This window comes from Haemaphysalis longicornis, unplaced genomic scaffold, assembly GCF_048455015.1.
Source record: "Haemaphysalis longicornis isolate Haplotype H1 unplaced genomic scaffold, Haemaphysalis longicornis Haplotype H1 scaffold_4, whole genome shotgun sequence".
Classification (NCBI taxonomy): domain Eukaryota; kingdom Metazoa; phylum Arthropoda; class Arachnida; order Ixodida; family Ixodidae; genus Haemaphysalis; species Haemaphysalis longicornis.
This window is the reverse complement of record NW_027526361.1, coordinates 133,944,998-133,964,775: the sequence shown is the minus strand read 5'-3', so window position 1 is coordinate 133,964,775 and position 19,778 is coordinate 133,944,998. Positions and strand designations below refer to the sequence as shown.

Below are 19,778 nucleotides of genomic sequence, written 5' to 3'. Positions count from 1 at the left end.
TAATATGAAAAGTAGAATATAAAAGCAGAATATAAAGTAGGATATAGAAAGTAAAAGTAGCATATACAAGTACAGTCGAACCCCGCTACAACGAACGCCGCTTCAACGAAATTTCCGCTTCAACGAAATATTTCCAATTCCCCGTCAGCCAGCCATAGAAGTGCATGCAACAAAGTCCTCGCCACAACGAACCATTTGTCAGGCTTGCTTTCGCTTCAACGAAATTTTCAATGATTTGGGCTGGGTTTGAACAATTATTTTACAATAAAATAAGCATAGCGCCAGCTTTATGTAACTTTTTATACATTCAGGACGCTTAGTTTCACCGAAAACATGCGCGGTGCGGCCACACCGCCACAAAAAAAAAAAAAAAAAACTCATAGGCGGACGCCATTGCTTGATGGTGATAACGATGTGGCTGGCCGTCTTTACATGAGGCGCAGGCCTGGTTCACCAAGCCGGAGCTACAGCCAATCCGTATCCAGTTGAAATCGCACAAATGTGCTCCGCTGCTGGCGCGGCGCCGTCATGTATGCTTTGTGAGCAGCTGTCCTTGCCGTTTTCCGTCTACCATTCTTCATAGCCAAGAGCAAAAATCATGTTTGCGTGTTTGGTCTTGAAGCCAAGTCATCCTATCTTAGTCATGAGCGCGCAGTTGTGTTAAATGCAAGCGCGCGCGTCTAACCTGCCAAGGTCAGTAGCTGCCGCGCCGTGTCAGATGATAAGATAACGGCACTGCTCCTGCTACAAGTGAGAGGGGGGCTTCCAACGGCCTAGCAGCTATCTGCAAGTTATCAGCTCGGTGAACACGCCTTGTTGTACAGCAATACGTTTTGCGCCTGCATTTCTTCACCCCACTCCGCAACGCGTTCTTCGCGTGCAGTGAAAGAACAGATAACCATTGGTATCTTTGTTATCCGAATAAACACGACGTTATTGCGCGTCACTCCTTTTTCTAAACATTGTATTATGCTGCCAATGATGCGGAAGCATACAGGGCTATTTTTCTGGCCTTTCCGTGGTGTGTTGCGGCAGATTTCGCCTCAACGAATTTTCGCTTCAACGAAATTTTTCGCACGTCCCGTCAATTTCGTTGTAGCGGGATTCGACTGTAGAACTTTTCATATTTTACCCCTTTCAGGGTTCACTTTCCTCGCACAGTATTCCCAGCATTGTGCAGCTATGCTGCTCATAGCAATACAAAGACTTGCTAGCTTTCCCTCTCTCTCTCAAGCGTTTTCGTGGTTCTAGGCGATGAAGCCACACCTGAGCTGTGGAATAACGTAGGCTCCCTGGGGATACTAGTGGGGATACCAGTGCATTAAAACCTCGACGCATGGGTGTTTTTCTTTGCTTCCGTCAGAGAAATGGCCGCCGCCCTGATAGAACCCACATCTTTAACTCAGTAGTACAACGCCTTGGCCACTGAGCCACTGCGGCGGATGTTTCTCCCTCTCGCATCACTTTCTCTTGTGACCGCTGGATGTGCGGTCCCTGTGCTCACATGTGAAACCACCGTGCTCGGTACGCACTTGGTGCGCTCCATACGCACCATTTATGATACGTTTGAGAAAGCAGTGAGATGCAACAAGGTGCCTCATGAAGAGCCCACCAAAAGCTTGTCGGTGCCAACACAAAGCTCACTCGCTTCTAAACCGCAAGAGCAGCTCGCCCCCTAACCAACATGGTTTAGGACCTAGACTAGAGTAAATTTTAAGTACAGTGAATAAGAAGAGCAGGCCCGCAATAAATGGACTACAGGGCATAAGCTCAACAACTCTGAATTAGCAAGCTGCCAGCTGCATATCATGCAATGATGTGTTAGGAGGTCCCTCCGGCAGTTCCTACTGTGGGACCTCCTCATGTAATGTCCGTTTTTGTCCATCTTTTATGTATGGTTACTCTTCAATAAACTTCAACTTCAATGGTATTCGTGACAAATACTCAGTCGCAAGAGAGAGAAACCACGGTAACTGGACTGGTAACAAGAGGAGAGAGGGTAATGTCGCTGTGGCGGGGGTGCACTGACTGGTGTACTCGCTCCCGGTCATGATGTTGGTGCTGCGTGCCCAGGGCTTGTCCGGAGACCGGTACTCGACGCAGTAGAAGGCGATCGGCACGGACGAATTCGGCGGCGGCTGCCACGTGACCAGTACCCCAGCAGACGTCTCGCGCACCGTCACGTTGCGTGGAGCCGACGGCTTGGGACCTGGCAGTGGGGACGGGGGCGCGTGCGAGGGGGGAGGGGGGGAGCCAGGGGGAGAAGAAGAGGCTGCACATCAGGCCGTGGGGCTCTGCCCCTGGACCCAGTGGCCGGCGGTGGAAGAGAGAGAGAGAAGGTCGCGAAAACAGAAAACAAGCCAATGGCCAAAGGAGCCAAGGGCCACCCTGATTAAGGGATGCATGCCTTGCCGAGAGTGACCTCCAGGGCAAGTGTTCAGATCAGCGTTGCTGCAACTGCTGTACATGCGAGTGTAAGGGCTGCATCTGTGTAACAGCAGCACCTCAAAACTACCATCTCAAAAAGTAAAAACAGAGTCATAAAACAAGAATCTGTTCCCTCACAGCTCAGTGTTACCTTAACCAACCTTGACACAACAAAGCAAGGGGCTATGGTTATCTAGAAAAGTCTTATGGCCTCTCGTCAGGACAAAGATCGTGCACATGGCATCGTGGAGATTGCTGTGCAGGCCTGCAGCCCTTGGGCCAATTAGCCCTTGCAGAGTATAAGCTTTTTCTTGGAAGCAGGAAAGAAGTGGAGGAGCAGCCACGTTGATACCATGCAGTAACACAAATGCTGTACAGAAAGGTAACTATGCATTTTTGTGCTTGCTTTTAGTATTCAAGTAATATTATGTTAGCAAGCACTTGGGACTGCAGAAATAGCTATGGAGGCCTGCAACCAAGCTGTGGGTGTGCTTGGAAGCAGGAGGAAAGTGAAAGCTAACACTGAGCAGTGACTGATTATTGCTATGTACTCATTTTGTTGTTTGCTTTTCGTCTTAAAAAAATCTGTGCTAGCAATCCCCAAAAGTTTTAATCAGAAGCAATGATGGCCATGACGTAAATAAATGCTTGTAGGGTGCATAAATGCTCCATACGACAGGCGTCATATGGTGCCATGACTGCATAACTTCTCCTCGGGTACTGTTATCAGAGGGGCTGTATATAACCGACATACTATTCGTTTGCGTAAGAACCACATCTCACTAAACCTTCCCAAACTGTTGAAAAAAGAAGGGGATGCAGACCTTACAGAAGCATTACATGGTAGCACCATGTTCTTCAACAGCTGCTACGTATATTTTGCCCAACAGTAATGTGATCTTTTTTTTGTTCCCTTCTAAAAACAGTAATAAATGGCATGGCTACAAAGTAATGCAGCGAAACTGTTCTAGCAGCAGAGCATCATTTCGTAATACCAACTGTAAGATGGCAGTTGGCTAACTTGTGCTCTATTAAGGCAGCACCAACAAATGTGTATACCCTTAGATCACAGTTTTACAATACATACAAAGTTCTTTTCTGAAAAGCGCTTGCATATAAACTGACGTCGCTCCACAGCAGCGGTAGGAAACATCGATCTGGCTGTTTTTGTTTGTACATCCATATTATCTATGATATGCTTGTAGCAGACCATGTAAGCAAAGATGGTAGAAGCATCCACTTAGATTGACACACAAATCACACTTCTCACTTCTATCATTCTATGAATTAAAATTCTTTCATTTAATTTATGCATAAAGAGTGCTGTGGACGGGGGGGACTGCAACCAGAAAATTATACTGTTTTAAGAGCTCATCACTAGTAGATAACTATTAGGTTGTTAGAGGCTCCCCTTCTGCTTGTTTCAGGGCCGGCATTTGTTATTTCATCCTTTACGATGATGCAGGATGATGTCTTACCTTGGTAGGACAAGTACACTCGCAATAAACATAGGATATCGCACATCGACATAGGATATCAACTATACAGTAAAAGTTCACCATATTTTTGCTTCAAGCAGCAAGCCAGCAAGAGGAAGATTGCAATGAGGTGACGACATACGCATTGTGGCGCATCATGTGTTGTGGTGAGGCTGCATTTAGGGGCAGAATTAGCCTATTACTTGCATACAACTCTACTTATTGGTGCAGGTTATACATGAAAAGGTATGGTATTACCTGCAGCACATGCGCCTGCAATTGTGTGTTGCTGCAAGAGCAACCTGTTCCATGCCTTTTCATAAAACGGAAGGTATCCATATACAGTGCAATTCACTTATAATGATGCGAAATATAATAATATATCGCTTACAACGATAAAATTCCTTAGATTTCAAAATTTTCCCAGTGCCCCTATGTAAAAATAAACCATATAGTATAGCGATGCAAGTATCAGCGACATGTTGGATACAGTAATTCTGGCCACCCGGAAAGTGTTTACCACAAAAATTTGTCTGCAAGTTTGATAAAAAATGAAACAGTTTAAAGAGAATGACGCGAAAACTTGTCGCAAGTTCCGCAAGCGGACCAGCGTGGAGAAATCCGCGCAGGGGCATTACGTGTAGCCTTAGGGATCAAGCACTACCATCATCGCAATCGCAAAGATGGCGCTGACTAAGCGCAATGGCGCAAGGCAATATCTCTCGCGCTGAAGCAGCAAATTCATCAGGATTTCCGACACCGTTTGAAGGTTGAAAGCCTCGCAGAAAATTACGGGCCTTTGCAGTTGGCGGTTTCAATGATCATCAAAGGTGGAGATTTCTGCAAGACCAGCACCAGCAGCCTCGACGAGCAGCGAAACAGGGTCATAGATCTCCTGTACGGCGATGTCGAAGAGTCTCTTTACCAGCGGTTCTTGACTGCTCACGACTGGATCGTTTGCGACCACCACCCCAGCTCCCATGTCTTCCCAAAATGCCCTGCAGTCCACACAGATGCTGATTGGCTTCATGCACACCAAAGGACTGTCGCAAGCGTCCAGGCAGCAACTGCACAGCAATTGTCAAGCTTGAGCTGCCGCTCAAGCAAGTGCACATTTCAGACTTTTTTAATAAGCATAGTAAATAATCTTTTGCTTATTCATGTACCCTGTTATAAAGTGTTCTTTACTGTGACTCGCACTGTTCAACCCGATTCAACCAACCTGTTGTGTAACTAAGAACATGCATGGGGAAGTACGTATGCTTTTTCTATTTTTGCCGGTCCAAATATAACAATCGGTATAGCGATCAGATTTTCTGGTTTTGTCAATATCGTTATAAGTGGATTGCACTGTAGACAAAGAATGAAGCAACAGAAAAGGAATCGAAGTCAAAAAATAAAAGACCGATGCAATGGATACAGAGTCAAAGGAATTACTGAAACAAAGGTCTCTGAGGGGCAGTATCAAGGCCACCATGAGATGCAAATATATCTTAAAAGAGTAACAACTACTCTTAATTTTGTTTAACGTGGCAACGGCGTCACACTTTATTCTTAAAGGCTGGCATGTGCTGGCTTCCCTCGAACCCTCTCTAAACCAGCATACAGAGTTGGGAAACTTGCAAAATATTCGTCTCAGGAACACACGGCAGAGCAAAAACAACTTAAAAGCGGGAACATCAGACAGCCGAGCTTCCCAACCCCATGTGATACCACCATGCGCAGCCATCTTCTCACAGCTCACTTGTCAGCCCCGAACGATCATGCGATCGCGATACAATTGCCACAGACGTGGCCGCCATTCGGCCCTAGCTGAGAAAGAGCCTTTTGCCAACTCCGCTGACAGACAGGCTGTCACAGAGAGATAGGGAGGGAGAGAGAGAGGCTGCCCGAGAGCAGTAGTGGAAGACCCTCCACACCAACTCCCCCGGCCATTTCGGGGCAGAAGGGGATCGGGAACACAGTGGCTCTGCTGGCGTCTCATGCGCCCTGCGGCATCATGCGTTGGGCAGCAGCACGGGAGAGGGGGTGCAGGGGGAGGAGGAGGGGGAGGGAGAGAGAGAACAACGAAAGCACGCACACACACACAGACAAGAGAGCCATGACACAGAAGAAGGACCAGCAGCTATACACCACACAGTTCCCCCCTTCCTAGTGTCACTAGATGAGATACAGAGTACCGTCACTGAGGCGCGCAAGTGAGCAACGGCGGCCATTTTGGTGTTTATCAGTGTCGCCAGATTGCCGTTTCTGCGGCCTCACCGCTAACTTCGCCGGGGTCATTTGTAAACAACACTGCCGAAAACGCAGCAACTTGGGATACACTTCTGCAGCTGGAATTCTGCGAAGCGCAGTATCTTTGATTCGCATTCGGAACGACCTCAACGTCGCACGCAGCCGCAGAGCAGGCAGGGCAACCCGAGACTATCACAGTTGGCCGACAGAAAACGTATAAATAATATGGCGCTGCCCACGAACCATCTCGGTGTAAACAAATGTTACCTGATGCAAACTGACCAATGATCACGGCGGCAGCACGGAACAATAGGAGAAAACAGTGCCGATACTCTGTAACCCTATCTAGTGACACTACCCTTTCTCATTCAAACAGACGTAGTAAACGCGAATGAGTCACCACCACCAGAGAAAGAAAAGAACCAAGTGGGAGTAATTCAGTCGGACCAGTGGTTATTGTTTTGTCTCCCTTTTTTTTTTTTTTCCAGTCACTTTGCAGCCTTTTGAAGGTAGCTCATGAACATTGGGGTCATGCAACTGCAGGCAGAACACATAGGCTCGTATAAAAATAGGGTGATAGAATCAACGATTCCCAGTCAAGCCAAGTCCAGACCGAGGGGGGGGAAAAAACAGTGCTGTGAAACATTGAGGTGAATGAGGGTCAACGAGGGCAATAACGAGGTGCTTAATGAGAGGAATTGAAACGAAAAACATGAAAGAAAGAGCGAAGGTGAGTAAAGTGGTGACAGCATGACAGGTGGTGAACAAGTGAGGAAAACAATAAGACGTGGTGACAAGGCCTTCCATATAGTTCAGGACATACAAGGGCTGATCATCAGGGCAGCGTGTTAAAGGGGCACTGACACAAAAATTTTGCATCTTGTTTTTTTTGTTGCGATAAGTAGCTAGTGACGTATACTTATAACCTGTAGAAACCTCATTTGCTTCAGCGTGCGACGGTTGTTTAATTAGAGGCATTTTCAATGCGGCCAGTCGCAGTTTCGGTTTCAGCAAGTGCCGCGAAACGATGGATTTTGTGGATTTTGTGTGAACAAAGCTGACCACGTGACCGTCGGAGGGATATCACAGAGCAGAGCCGCCGTAGCCGTAGCACTGTCGAATCCGCATCGACGACAGTTTCTGCGAATGCCCCCACGTACTGGATGTGACGCATTCGCTGTGAGTGCAAATGCTACCGCGGCTAAAGAACGACGCGCGACGCTCGAGACGGTGGGTGGCAAGACGCGCACTGGGAGCAGCCGGCCGGTCTGCCTACAGGTCCGCCTACAGATGTGTTCGGCTTAGCACTGCGGCGGATATTCGAGTGCCGCTCTCGTAAGCGGTGCAGATGACAATTTTTAATGCAACCCGCCATCGCATCATTAACTCCTTTCTCATGTAAGCCACCATGGTCGGGACTTGGGGACAATTTCACTCGAGCTACCTGCGCCGGCCTGGGCCACTTCGCAGCCGTGGCCGCCGCCTGCACAGCGACCGTGCGGCTAGCTCAGTGGGCTTTTCGTGCCTCCGGCGCGTTTTCGCATCCAATGGTAATAAACAGTAATAGAAACAGACAGTATTAGAAACAGAGTGCCTGGAATCGCTGTAGAACTTTGGTCGCGGCCAGCTGCCCGATGAGCTGACGAAATCACGGCGCCTCCGCCGCCAACGATCGGGTCGTTCGTTCTCGAGAGCAGAAGCTCCGCCCTCCGGCCCTCCGATTGGAGCGGCAAGCCGGGCGAGCCGGCGAAAAACGCTGGCAGTGCGGAAGCAACAAACACAAACTCGTGACGTGTTGGGTGTTGTTTATTTACACAATATCATCGGGATGTCGATTGCACGTGGTCTTCTGCTGGCTGCTCGATTGCATTTCGCACACTTTAAAATTGATTTTAAATATGTTCTAGGCTGTACTCGCCGCTGATATTTTGCAGATGATGTATATGTGTTCCCACCAATCTATCTCCAAAGTTATCTCGCCTTCAAAATTTTGGGTCAGTGCCCCTTTAAGTGCTTCTGTGACCAGCTTCAACGCAAGCTAGCCCGCAATGATGCTAGCGAAAGTACGTGCTCGGCCTTCGCTTTGACCAAAAAACGCGAAGCTTTGCGTGCGACCTATGCCCATAGGTGGTCTGCAACAAGCAAATAAAAAAAAACGCATTGCTTGGTATATGCGCCGTATCTGCCGAGCTGAACTAATGGTCACCGAAGCTTATGGCTGCTTTGCTAGTCATGGACCTTGCAACAGCAGGCTGCAGTTATGACATTCTTTAACATATCATTAGAAAGCCAAAACACTCTGCTGTAATTCCATTCGCTGTCAACCACCTGAACACAGGGATTCACAAACAGTGGTTAAAGCACATCATATTTGTAAAGTACGTGCATATGCCGAAACTCAAACCAACTTGAACATCACCTCTGTACCAGATGTTTGCTATACAGAGCTTCATTAACATTCTGCCCTTTTCACACATATGCTCTCAACATTTCCACTGGACACAATGCAAATGAGCCAGCTGAAATCATTCCCCAAACAAGCGAATGTTGGTTAAGTTTGCTAACCCCCTGTCTCATCTCTCACAAAGCGATGTCTTTGCCTTTGCTGTGTGTTGTGGCCGTCTGCCAGCGCCCCCTACCCTGTGTTAAGTGGACGTTCAGGGACAGCCCTAGGGGGTCGGTGCCCGCCCGCCATGGAGCCGGCTGTCACATGTATCCTGTACCCTACTCTCATGTCTTAATTATTAAAGGTTATCACCTACCAAAACGTGAACATGGTGTCAGAAGTTGAGGACTAGTACCCGCACGCAAACTTCGCCAGGCCAGCCGCTGGAAACCCGGACTCATCAGAAGTTCGGCGTCTTCGTCAAGCGTCGTCGCTAGGCCTACGCCGCCCGCACATCGAAACAATGGACGGGGCTTCCCCAGCTACTCGCCCAGTGCCGCCAACGCCGTCGCCGTACCAGATTTCACCGCCGGAGCCTTTCACGTTCCTACCGGAGCATTGGACGACATGGAAGAGGCGTTGGGAACGGTTCCGCACCGCATCGGGACTGAACGGCAAGCCGGAAGATGCGCAAGTAAACTCTCTCGTCTACTTAATGGGTCCAAAGGCTGAGGAAATTTTCCCCACTCTCCCCATCCCGGCCGACAAGCAAGAGTCCTACGCCGACGTGTTGGCTGCGTTCGAGGCGTTTTTCATCGTAAAAAGAAACGTCGTTTACGAGCGCGCTGTATTCAACAGACGCTCACAGCGTGAGGGAGAATCGGCGGCGGAATTCATAACTGCGCTGTACGCGCTAGTTGAAACCTGTGACTATAGGAACCTCAAAGAAGAGCTGCTCAGGGATCGGATCGTAGTCGGGGTCCGGGACAAGAAGCTGTCTACGAAACTCCAGATGGAAGGTGATCTCACGCTCGAGAGGGCAGTATTGTTGACTAAGCAAACAGAAACCGTCGGTCGGCAGCAAGAGAACCTGAAGCAGCCGGTCGACCCTTCATCTGCCGAAGCGGCCTACGTGGATAGCCTGAAAGTGAAGTCACACAAGGGAAGAAAACCCAAGCAGGGAGGTCCGCCAAAACAGGGGACTGAGCCAGCGCTGAAACAACCCTGCTACTGGTGTGGCAACGCAGTACAGCATCCCAGGCAACAGTGCCCTGCTTCGAAAGCCCAGTGTCACAAGTGCGGCAAGCAGGGTCATTTTGCATCGGTCTGCAAAGCCAAGCGACTACGACAGATCATCCAGCAACGTGAGAGCACGCAAACAAATGATGAACAGTTCTTTGCCGGAACAGTCAACGCTACGATGAAAAAGAAACCGTGGAAAGTTTCAGTTGCCGTCAACGGTCACAGTGTTGACTTTCGTCTGGATACAGGGGCAGACGTCACGGTTGTGCCAACAGGTCTGCTATCAAGGCTGGAAAAGCAGATCACTCTTCTCAAACCCGACAAGCTCATTCTTGGACCAGCAAAGCAGCGTCTAGACATCGTTGGAGTCCTGAATGCGACAGTCTCATACAAGGGAACGAGTGTCACAGCAGACCTGCACGTCACAAGGGGCCTGGACGAACCACTCCTTGGGCTAGACCTGATAGAGAGCTTTGGCATCTTGCAACGAGTAAACGGAGCCTGTTCTACGCAGTGTCTAGACCCAGTCAGCGAGTACCCAGAACTATTTCAGGGCTTGGGGAAAGCGCCTTGCGCGTACAAAATCAAGCTGAAGCCAGAGGCAGAGCCCGTGGCAGTTGCATCCCCAAGACGCGTACCAGTTCCCCTGCTAAAGCCAGTTGAGTGCCAACTCCAGAAGATGGAAAAGGAAGGAGTCATCACCAGAGTGAGTGAGCCAACAGACTGGTGCTCGCCAATTGTGGTCGTGCCAAAGAAGAACGGTGAAGTGCGCATATGTGTAGACTACACAGCGCTGAACAAGAGCATACAACGAGAGTATCACCCAATCCCTAGCGTAGAGCCGATTTTGGCTACCTTGAAACAAGCCAAGTACTTCTCTCGTCTCGATGCATACTCGGGGTTCTACCAAGTGGAACTGCATCCCGAATCAACGCTGCTCACAACATTCATCACTCCATTTGGTCGGTTCAAGTTCAACCGCCTTCCCTTTGGCATTTCTTCGGCTCCTGAACATTTTCAGAGAATGGTTCATCAGCTTTTAGAAGGCCAGGAGGGAGTGGCGTGCCTCATCGACGACATTCTCGTGGTGGGCAGGACAAAAACCGAGCATGACAGTCGTCTCCTTGAAGTCCTGGACAGACTAAAACAGAAGGGACTTACACTGAACCGTGACAAGTGTGTGTTCGCTCAGGAAACCGTCCAGTTCTTGGGCCATGTGATCAACAAAGATGGCGTGACTCCAGACCCAGACAAGATTGCGACCATCGTTAACATGCCTCCTCCAACAGACGTGACCGAACTAAAGAGATTCTTGGGCATGGTGAACTTTGTCGCACGGTTCATACCAAATCTAGCTGTCAAGGCAGCTCCTCTGAGAGACCTACTGCACAAGGACGTCCCATTCAGCTGGGACAGCGCTCAGCAACATGCATTCGAAGATCTTAAAGCTTCTCTCACATCGCAACCACTGCTTGCTCTCTACCACCCTACAAAGGAGACGGTCTTGTCTGCAGACGCGTCCAGCTACGGGCTGGGTGCTGTTCTTCTGCAGCGTCAGGAAGATAAGAGCCTGCGAGCCGTTGCCTACGCTTCAAAATCGTTGACAGAGGCAGAGAAGGGCTACTCCCAGATCGAAAAGGAGGCCCTCGCCATCACATGGGCATCGGACAAGTTCAAGGACTATCTTCTTGGTTTGAAGTTTCATATTGAAACTGATCACAAGCCTCTCATCCCTCTGTTCACTCGGAAGCCAGTGGATGACCTCACACCAAGACTGCAACGCCTGCGTCTTAGGATGATGCGATACGACTATACGATGCACCACGTACCAGGCAAGGACCTGGTTGTTGCTGATGCATTATCCCGGCAGCCACTTGCAGCACATGGAAGCACAGACCTTGCTGACGAGGTTAGAGAGTTCGAGCAAGCCCTCATCAGTCATGTGCACGTCCCCGACGTGAGCTTACAGACTCTTGCGAAGGCACAAGGTGGAGACCTCGTTTCCAAAGCCATCGTGGACTACCTTCAAACAGCCTGGCCGAAGGTGAAGTCCCAAGTGCGGCAGGAGTGTTTGCCATACTGGCAGTTCAAGGATGAACTTACACTACATGACGGAATCATCATGAGAGGCCAGCGCTACTTCATACCTGCAGCCCTAAGAGCTTCTGTGCTCGGTTCTCTCCACGACGGGCATGAAGGCATCACGAAGTGCAAAAGGCGAGCCAAACTGTCCTGCTGGTGGCCAGGTATAGCGAGAGACATTGCTGACACCGTGGAGAAGTGTGTCAGCTGCATGGAGCAAAGACTAACTCCAGTCCAGCCGCTCATGACCACCCCCTTCCCAGACAGACCGTGGCAAAGGTTAGCCATGGACTTGTTCTATGCCAACGGGAAGTGGTACCTGTGTGTGACGGACTATTACTCGCGCTACATTGAGATAGCACTACTGGAAAACCAGAGACCCGAAACTGTCATCCAGAAGACAAAGTCTATCTTTGCAAGGCATGGCATTCCTGAGGAAGTGGTCACGGACAACGGGCCGCAGTTCCGTTCGGAGTTTCTGGCTTTTGCCAAAGACTGGGGCTTTCGACACATCACTTCAAGCCCTAAGTATGCACAAAGCAATGGCTGTGCTGAAGCTGCGGTCAAGATCGCCAAAAAGAAAATAACGAAGGCATCGGATCCGTACAGGGCTCTCTTGGCGTATCGAGCAACACCACTGGACAACGGGTACAGCCCGGCCGAGCTGTTGTTCAGCCGTCGGCTGCGAACGCACATCCCTTTGGCACCAGAACTGCTGAAGCCTTCAGTTGCAGACGCAGCAGCCCTCAAGGCTTCAGAGCACAAAGCCAGAAGTCGTCAAGAGTTAAACTACAACAGAAGGCATGCTGCCAGAGAGCGACCGGAGTTTCAACCTGCCCAGAAGGTTTGGATCAAGGACCTGAAACGCACTGGAACAGTGCTTGCGAAGGCGGATGCGCCCCGCTCCTACATCATTGGCACGGACCAGGGCACCGTTCGCCGAAACGCTAAGTTCTTGGTTGTCGATCGTCGTGAGAGTGCCGAGGAAGATCAAGTCTCCGTTGACAGCTTGCCTCCCCCGCGTGACACACTCACCGACACACCCAGCAACGCGGCTCCCTTGGCACCACCATCTCCGCAAGCAGCTGGACCTGGGACAAGGTCGCGATCTGGGACACTGATCCGTCCACCGCGCCGTTATGGCTATACTTAAAGGGGGAGATGTTGTGGCCGTCTGCCAGCGCCCCCTACCCTGTGTTAAGTGGACGTTCAGGGACAGCCCTAGGGGGTCGGTGCCCGCCCGCCATGGAGCCGGCTGTCACATGTATCCTGTACCCTACTCTCATGTCTTAATTATTAAAGGTTATCACCTACCAAAACGTGAACACTGTGCACTGGCAGAGTACCTATCACCAACGCGGAGCAGCCACGGAGTCCGAAAGGAGGGGGGAGAAGACACGTCAGCTCCAATGAGTGGCCCCTACCTGTGGGGGTTCTGTTCACGGTAGGAATGTAGGTGGAGCCATAGGCATCCGTTGGGTAGGCACCTTCGATGTAGTTCCACTCTGCACACAGGAGGGACACAGACCAGAAGACAGTGAACATCTCACTTCTTGATCACGTTTCAAATTACACAATGCCGCAGAGAATGTCAGTTGCCCTCTAAACAAGTCACACTATCAAAGAATAGGACATTCCTGTATGTAATACTTATATCGTTACATCCTCATCAACTATAGCATAGAGTACGGGGGTGCTGGGGCTGGAATAGGTTCAATTACCCAAGCAACTGCTGTAATTTATGGGGTGTCTGAATGACAACTTTTAAGTGAACATACACCCCTGGACATATTAGTGGAAATTAAGAAGAAATGGACGTGGGCAGGGCATAATGTAATGCAAAGGCAAGATAACCGTTGGCCATTAAGTGTTACAGAGTGGATCCCTAGAGAAGGCAAGCATGGCAGGGGGTGGCAGAAAGTTAGGTGGGCAAATGAGATCAAAAAGTTCGTGGGGATAAATCGGTCGCAGTTAGCACAGGACCGGGATAATTGGGGATCCATGGGAGAGGCCTTTGCCCTGCAGTGGGCGCAGATAGGCTGATGATGATGATTACACCTCTGGTACATCCATAACAGACGTAAGTTCAATCGCCAATGGAAGTCCCATGGTTGTTTATGGTATTCAAAATGCACCTAGCTCCATTATCTTCTTTATTTTGAAGTCCAGCAAATAATCAGAAGTTGGAAAAACTGGTGATAAGTTAGTGCTCTTGGATTCAATACACAGCACCACACTTTCGCAGTTCCAAGTACCACTGAAATTTTTCAAGAATTACTCATAAATATTGCCATTTTCACACAATGCTGCAGCTGTGTGAAAAAAGCCCAATACAGTGGTGCCACTTGTGTTCAACAATTTAGAGCAGTTTTGGAAGCACAAAAAAAGGTTTTTGGAGCAGTATGGAGCAACTTATACCGGTTTTTGAGGTTGTTTAAATAGCACAAAAAATCCAAGTTTGGATTTTTTGCAGTGTTTGCAAAATCCAATTTTGCAAGCTCGGCTAATATGAACATTATCTCGGACGTCGCCCAGGATGCTGAACAATTCTAGAAGAGTGTTGCCTCCCCTATCATTTCAATGCTGGACAATCATCGTCGCCACTACTCCACACACTCCGGCATGCACGAAGGTATATGCTTACGTAAGCAGACTTGCGTACAGCCGGCGTACAGCCAGCTAATACAGCTTATGTACAACTTACATACAGCTTACGTAGAACTTACGTACCGCCGGCTAATGCAGTACTTCACAGCACACCTAAAGTGCTTAGCGGCTTGCATGTGAGCGCTTTATCACAACGCAAAACTGGTGAAGCGACGAAATCTGAGATAGCTAGCTGCCTTGTGCGCACAAACCTGACAGCATCACATCGCCTGGTTCGCCAACTTCCACACCCGTGCCGCTATAAGCGATAAGGCATGCCTGTAAGGGCAGTCTCAAAAGTTCACCAAAACCTAACATTCAGTGACTTTCAATACGCAGAGCAGCCCCGTAGCGCAAGCCTCAAAGGCGGTGGCGCGTCTGATTGAGCATGCCGCACTGCCGCTCAGCACTTCTGTATACAATTCGAAAGCGGCAGCACCATTCCGAAGGAAGCACATTTTTTGCACGAAGGCTATGTCAAAAACACGAGCATACTGACAAGAAGACCTGAGTTTAATCAGGGAAAATCAGCGCCAGTCTGCAACTGCGCGCGGGCATATGTCATGCAAACTTAGGCTTAAGGATGGCAACGCCAATGTTAGCGGCGGTACTTTTGAGCCATCAAGGCATTACAGTTCGACTTTTCTATGCCATAATTATTGGTCCTTTGCACGGATAAGATCCAAACTCAAAGGAGCCCTTGCCAGTTTTAGTGGGCAAATTGACGGTGTCTTCTAGGGTTGCCACCTGGCCAGTTTTTGACCGGCCCGACCGGTTTTTTAGACAGCGGGCCGGTTGCCGGTCCATACCTAAAACCGGCCGTCATTGGCCGGTTTTTTGGCCATCGTGCCACGATTATGATCGTTTTGGCGTTTTGTAGGCGTCAATTCAGCGACTACGACAATAAATATGTGCCGACGAGCTGCGCAAAGGCACGTGAGCAAAGAAAATACGTCATGTGTTTCCAGAAAATCACGTTTAGGTTTCCTTTTTAGACACTCTTAAGCACTTTCGGCGCAAATTTTATGTTGTTTCTCAATAGGAAAACGCTACAATAACCGGCATTGCATGGCAAAAAGCACGTGGCGTCTGTTTTCCGACACAAATTCAACCTTCTACCCCCCCCCCACAGAGGGCCGGTTTTCTTTTTGGGGAAAGGTGGCAACCCTAGTGTCTTCGGTGCGCTGCGGCGCTGGCCAAACACACACGCTGAAGCAGAGCTCGAGGGCAAAGCTGAATAAATGAGACGTTTCTGCATTGCATCATACTCCAGTGCAGTCGGCACACTACGAAATAGTACTATAGTTGATGACAGGGTAAGAATGCAGCTCCGCCCACAAGCGTTGTTTGGCCGCTAGCTGACTCTCCGCGGTTAGAAAAAATAGTTCGTTATATTGCAGCTGTTTATACCCATGATTACTAATATGAGCGGCTGACAGTATAACCATCTGATTATGATGTCGTTTATATATGTTTCATTCCGAAGAATGAATGATTTTCACAGGAAAAATAAAAAGTCATCCTCATTGAAAACTGGCTCAGGAGAAAAAAAAATACTCACTAAAACAAAGGTTATTCTTGATAGAAACTATTCCCGGTGTATTTTATGCTTAAATCAAAGCTATCTGTGATTGTTTTACTGTTAGACAACAGAAATAAACATATAAACAACGCGCACACGATTTTTTGGGTCTGAATAGTTCGAATTTCGACCGCTGCACGTCGCTTAGCCGTTGTCTGTTTGGAGAAACATAATCAACATAATGGTCGTCGTTATATTCTGTCGGGCTCGTCGCAGCTCGACTATTTCTTCACTTCGCGTGTGCAATCATTGTCAACAAATGTAGTCGGTACAATATCTTCCACAGCCATCATCACCGCTAAATCAAGCGTTGTAAATGCAGGGTGGAAGAAAGGGGCGGTTCGTCTCCGCAATGGCTGGATGCAGTGCACGCACGGACTGTGTAAGCCCAGGGTGAAAAGGAAACCAGCGGCGAAAATTCATCGGTGTCTTTCAGAAATCGGCCGCGATATCAACGGGCCACGCATTGTTCTATGCGACTGTTTCGAACGTAGTGACGCACGTAACCGTGGAGGTCGCGATGCCGCATAAGGTGTCTTGCCTTGCGAAATCAGCTGTAGGTGCGAAGAAACAAGCGTTATTTTATTCCGCTTAAACGAGACGACAACACCGTATGTCGCGAGCAGAGACTGCGGGATGTGAAACGTTACAAGACTAAGCATTTCTACTTCACGAGACACGCGAGTGGCAAGACGCTCTACGTCAGTTGGCTAGATTGACAGTATACAGTGTCATGCTTTGAATCCAGGCGACCATTTCCGAGGTGTTTCCCGGCGATGTAATAAAAGAGCTGCCGGCGTTTCTTTAGTGTCATATCACCACCGCGCAGTTTAGAGTGGAATGATAACGCAGAGAACCCCAACTGACGGTGAAAATTGATATGATAGAAAAACACCCTTAAGCACTGCAGCCGCCTAAAAAAATTACTGTTGCGAGCTTTTATGGAAAAAAACGAATAGTGACCTACAAATGCATCCGTCCGAACTTCGTTTCCAAGTTGTGCTACATTCAACTTTCATTGGCTTTACACTGATGTGCAGCAGCCTACCGTGAAGATATTTTTATTGTTGATGAGGCTTTTGAAATACCATACATAAAGAAAACATTCGGTTCAACATGTAGTTGCTTTGCAGCCATGTCATGTCAAGCTTTTGTGGAAGCATTTTAATTTCTGATAATGTTCCCGAAGCCAATAATCTTCCCCTATGTACACCAAACAGTGACGTCGAACACTGACTGCCCCATACGAAACCTGAACAAATGCACTCAATACAATACAAGTGCACTCAATTCTTACTGCACCTATTTAGATCACACTCAACAGGCCCAATGATATGAGTATGAACGTGAGATCTAAGTGAATTATTTAAAAATGTGCCGACATCTCCATGCAAGCATTTCCATTTTATCCACTTCTGCAACCAATCAGAGCACCAAACTGGAAAAGGGAGAACAAATATTTAATTCTCACTGCCCCTTGTCAAGGTGCCATGGGCTACTGCACAAGCATTTTCTATTCTTACCACACTTTCCAGCCAGCAGCAGCAAAGTGGCACCCTGAAAGGCTGACACTGGATCCATTTTGATTTGCTGCACCAGTGTTTTCAATGCCTAATGCAGCTTTAAAGCCAAAAGCAACAGTGTGTACGTGAAAAGCAGTGACTTCACAGCGTGAAGGTGTGGCATGAATTCATTCTAACGTACTACATAAGCATCTTCAACTCTCACCACAACTTCATGGCCAGAAACTACAATGTGTGCGCGAGAGAAGCAGCGATTTCATAGCCTGAAAGTGTGGCATGAATTTATTCTAACGTACTATGTAAGTGTCTTCAACCCTCACCACAACTTCATGGCTAGAAGCTACAATGTGTGCATAAAAAGCAGCGACATCACAGCTTGAAGGCCTGGCATAAACACATTCCAACGTATTTTATTAGAGCTTTCACTTCTAACCATAGCTTTCTAGTCAGAAGGAACAGTTCAACCTTGCAAAGGAGTTACATAGCATCTTGAAGAAGTGACGTAAAATCGTTGCGACCTGCTGAGTAAGTTTTTCCAATTTTTACTGCGTCTGAACCAGCTGGAAGCAACAGTGCGCACAGAAAGCAGCGACATGACACTCTGGAGGCCTGAAGTTGAACCATTTTGATATGCCGCATCACTGCTTTCTATTATTCTTGCAGCTGTATAACCATAATCTACAGTGCATGCTTGAAAAGTATGAACATAGCATTCTGAAGGGGTGACATACCTCATTTCTACCTGATACACAAGTGTTAGCAATTATTACTGCAGCTCTTCAACCTGAACCGCCTTCAGTCACTGTTTGAAGGCTCTCCACAGTTGCTGGAACAATAAAAACATCTAAAAGTGGGAAGCGGTGTTGAATCTAAATTAAAGTATGCTCCATGATAAGGTGCTCAAACATGTCCTCCACTCTGTATAATAACAGTCTATCATGACAGAGACACTGGAAATCTGAATGTCTGCCAATACACTGTAACCCCTTTGTTGAAACTTAAACTGCACAAGCACCAAACCCAATAATTAAACTACAGCCATCACTATGAAACACAGCTGCAATAGACAAATTTTTATAACTCATAAAGCCCATCACACAAACTGCATGAAAATAAAGGGAAGATAAACTATTGGTTCATTCCTACTAAACGCATTCAGCTATTTCGAAACAACTTTAACAGCTCACGACACTTATGAGAAATACCACACTGCACACGAAATATGCAGCCTCAGTACATGCATAGTCAGTTTCTCTGATGCCACTTAGTGTAGCGATGGGAACATACACACCATAAGCTTAGCAGGCATAATAAAAAGCTGCGGGCGTGTGTATTTTTGGCACTGTATAAAAAACTACGTGGTCATGTTGCGGGGCCACACATTTCCGGCTTCCTTAAACGACATGGTTCAAAATCCACCAATCATGCAGTTTCGATGTTTATTTAGCCCTCTTATACGTTTCAAAAATGCTACTGATGATTACGACCAACCAATGAGTCAAGAAACGAAACGCAAACTCGTTCATACGTTTGTATGTTCGATAATGTGCCCATTGGCACAAACAGAACGCCATAGGCACCCGTCTCTCGCAGGAAGGCAGGTTCATACCGATTTTCTTAAAGCTACCCAACCCAGTCTCGGATAATTGTGCACGAACGTTTACTTCTTCGCGAGTCTCTGCAATAATGGTTTAATCATACCTGTTTACGCCAGGGGAAAAAAAACGCCACACCGCTGCTCCGTTCGTACCCCGGCAGGCTAAAGCAATGCGCGAATCGGCAAGGAAAGATACCTCACATTGTAAGATTTGGCAATCGTCTTAAAAACGTGTTCGGCTGTACGAGCGGCCGTATCCGCCAAAAAACACGCCGCACACGTTTGCACGATCCGCGTCGGGCCGGACGGACACCACGTAGGCCTGCGCTCAACATCGGGCGCAGCCTACGCTCACAGCAACAAACGAAAACGCTTGCAACTTGTCACCGCTACTGCCGTAGACGAAAGCAAATCGCATTATTTCTTCACAAAGGTTACGTTACACCGACACAATTTCCACAATCACACCAGCAACAGATGCAGCTTCGACGCTTTGCCGTTCTCAGATCGAGTTCGTTGACGACGTTCCGAGTACGTAAAACAGCCCACCAGTGCCGCCACGATTTCCTCACGTACGTAC

The 19,778-nt window shown here is 48.3% G+C and overlaps 1 protein-coding gene across 4 annotated transcripts in view; it reads right to left on the bottom strand.

The window, feature by feature from the left end:
* Nucleotides 1-19,778, bottom strand: part of LOC144179396 (protein turtle-like) — an 82,806-nt gene that overhangs the window by 15,470 nt on the left and 47,558 nt on the right. For 3 of the 4 annotated variants that reach the window (XM_077707735.1, XM_077707736.1, XM_077707738.1), the window contains exons 12-13: nt 13,275-13,355; nt 2,030-2,272 (exon numbers count right to left, since the gene is read on the bottom strand). In XM_077707735.1, coding sequence (XP_077563861.1) covers nt 2,030-2,272; nt 13,275-13,355 — 324 coding nt within the window. The remainder of the gene's footprint in view (nt 1-2,029; nt 2,273-13,274; nt 13,356-19,778) is intronic. The other variant, XM_077707737.1, reaches the window with a different exon arrangement.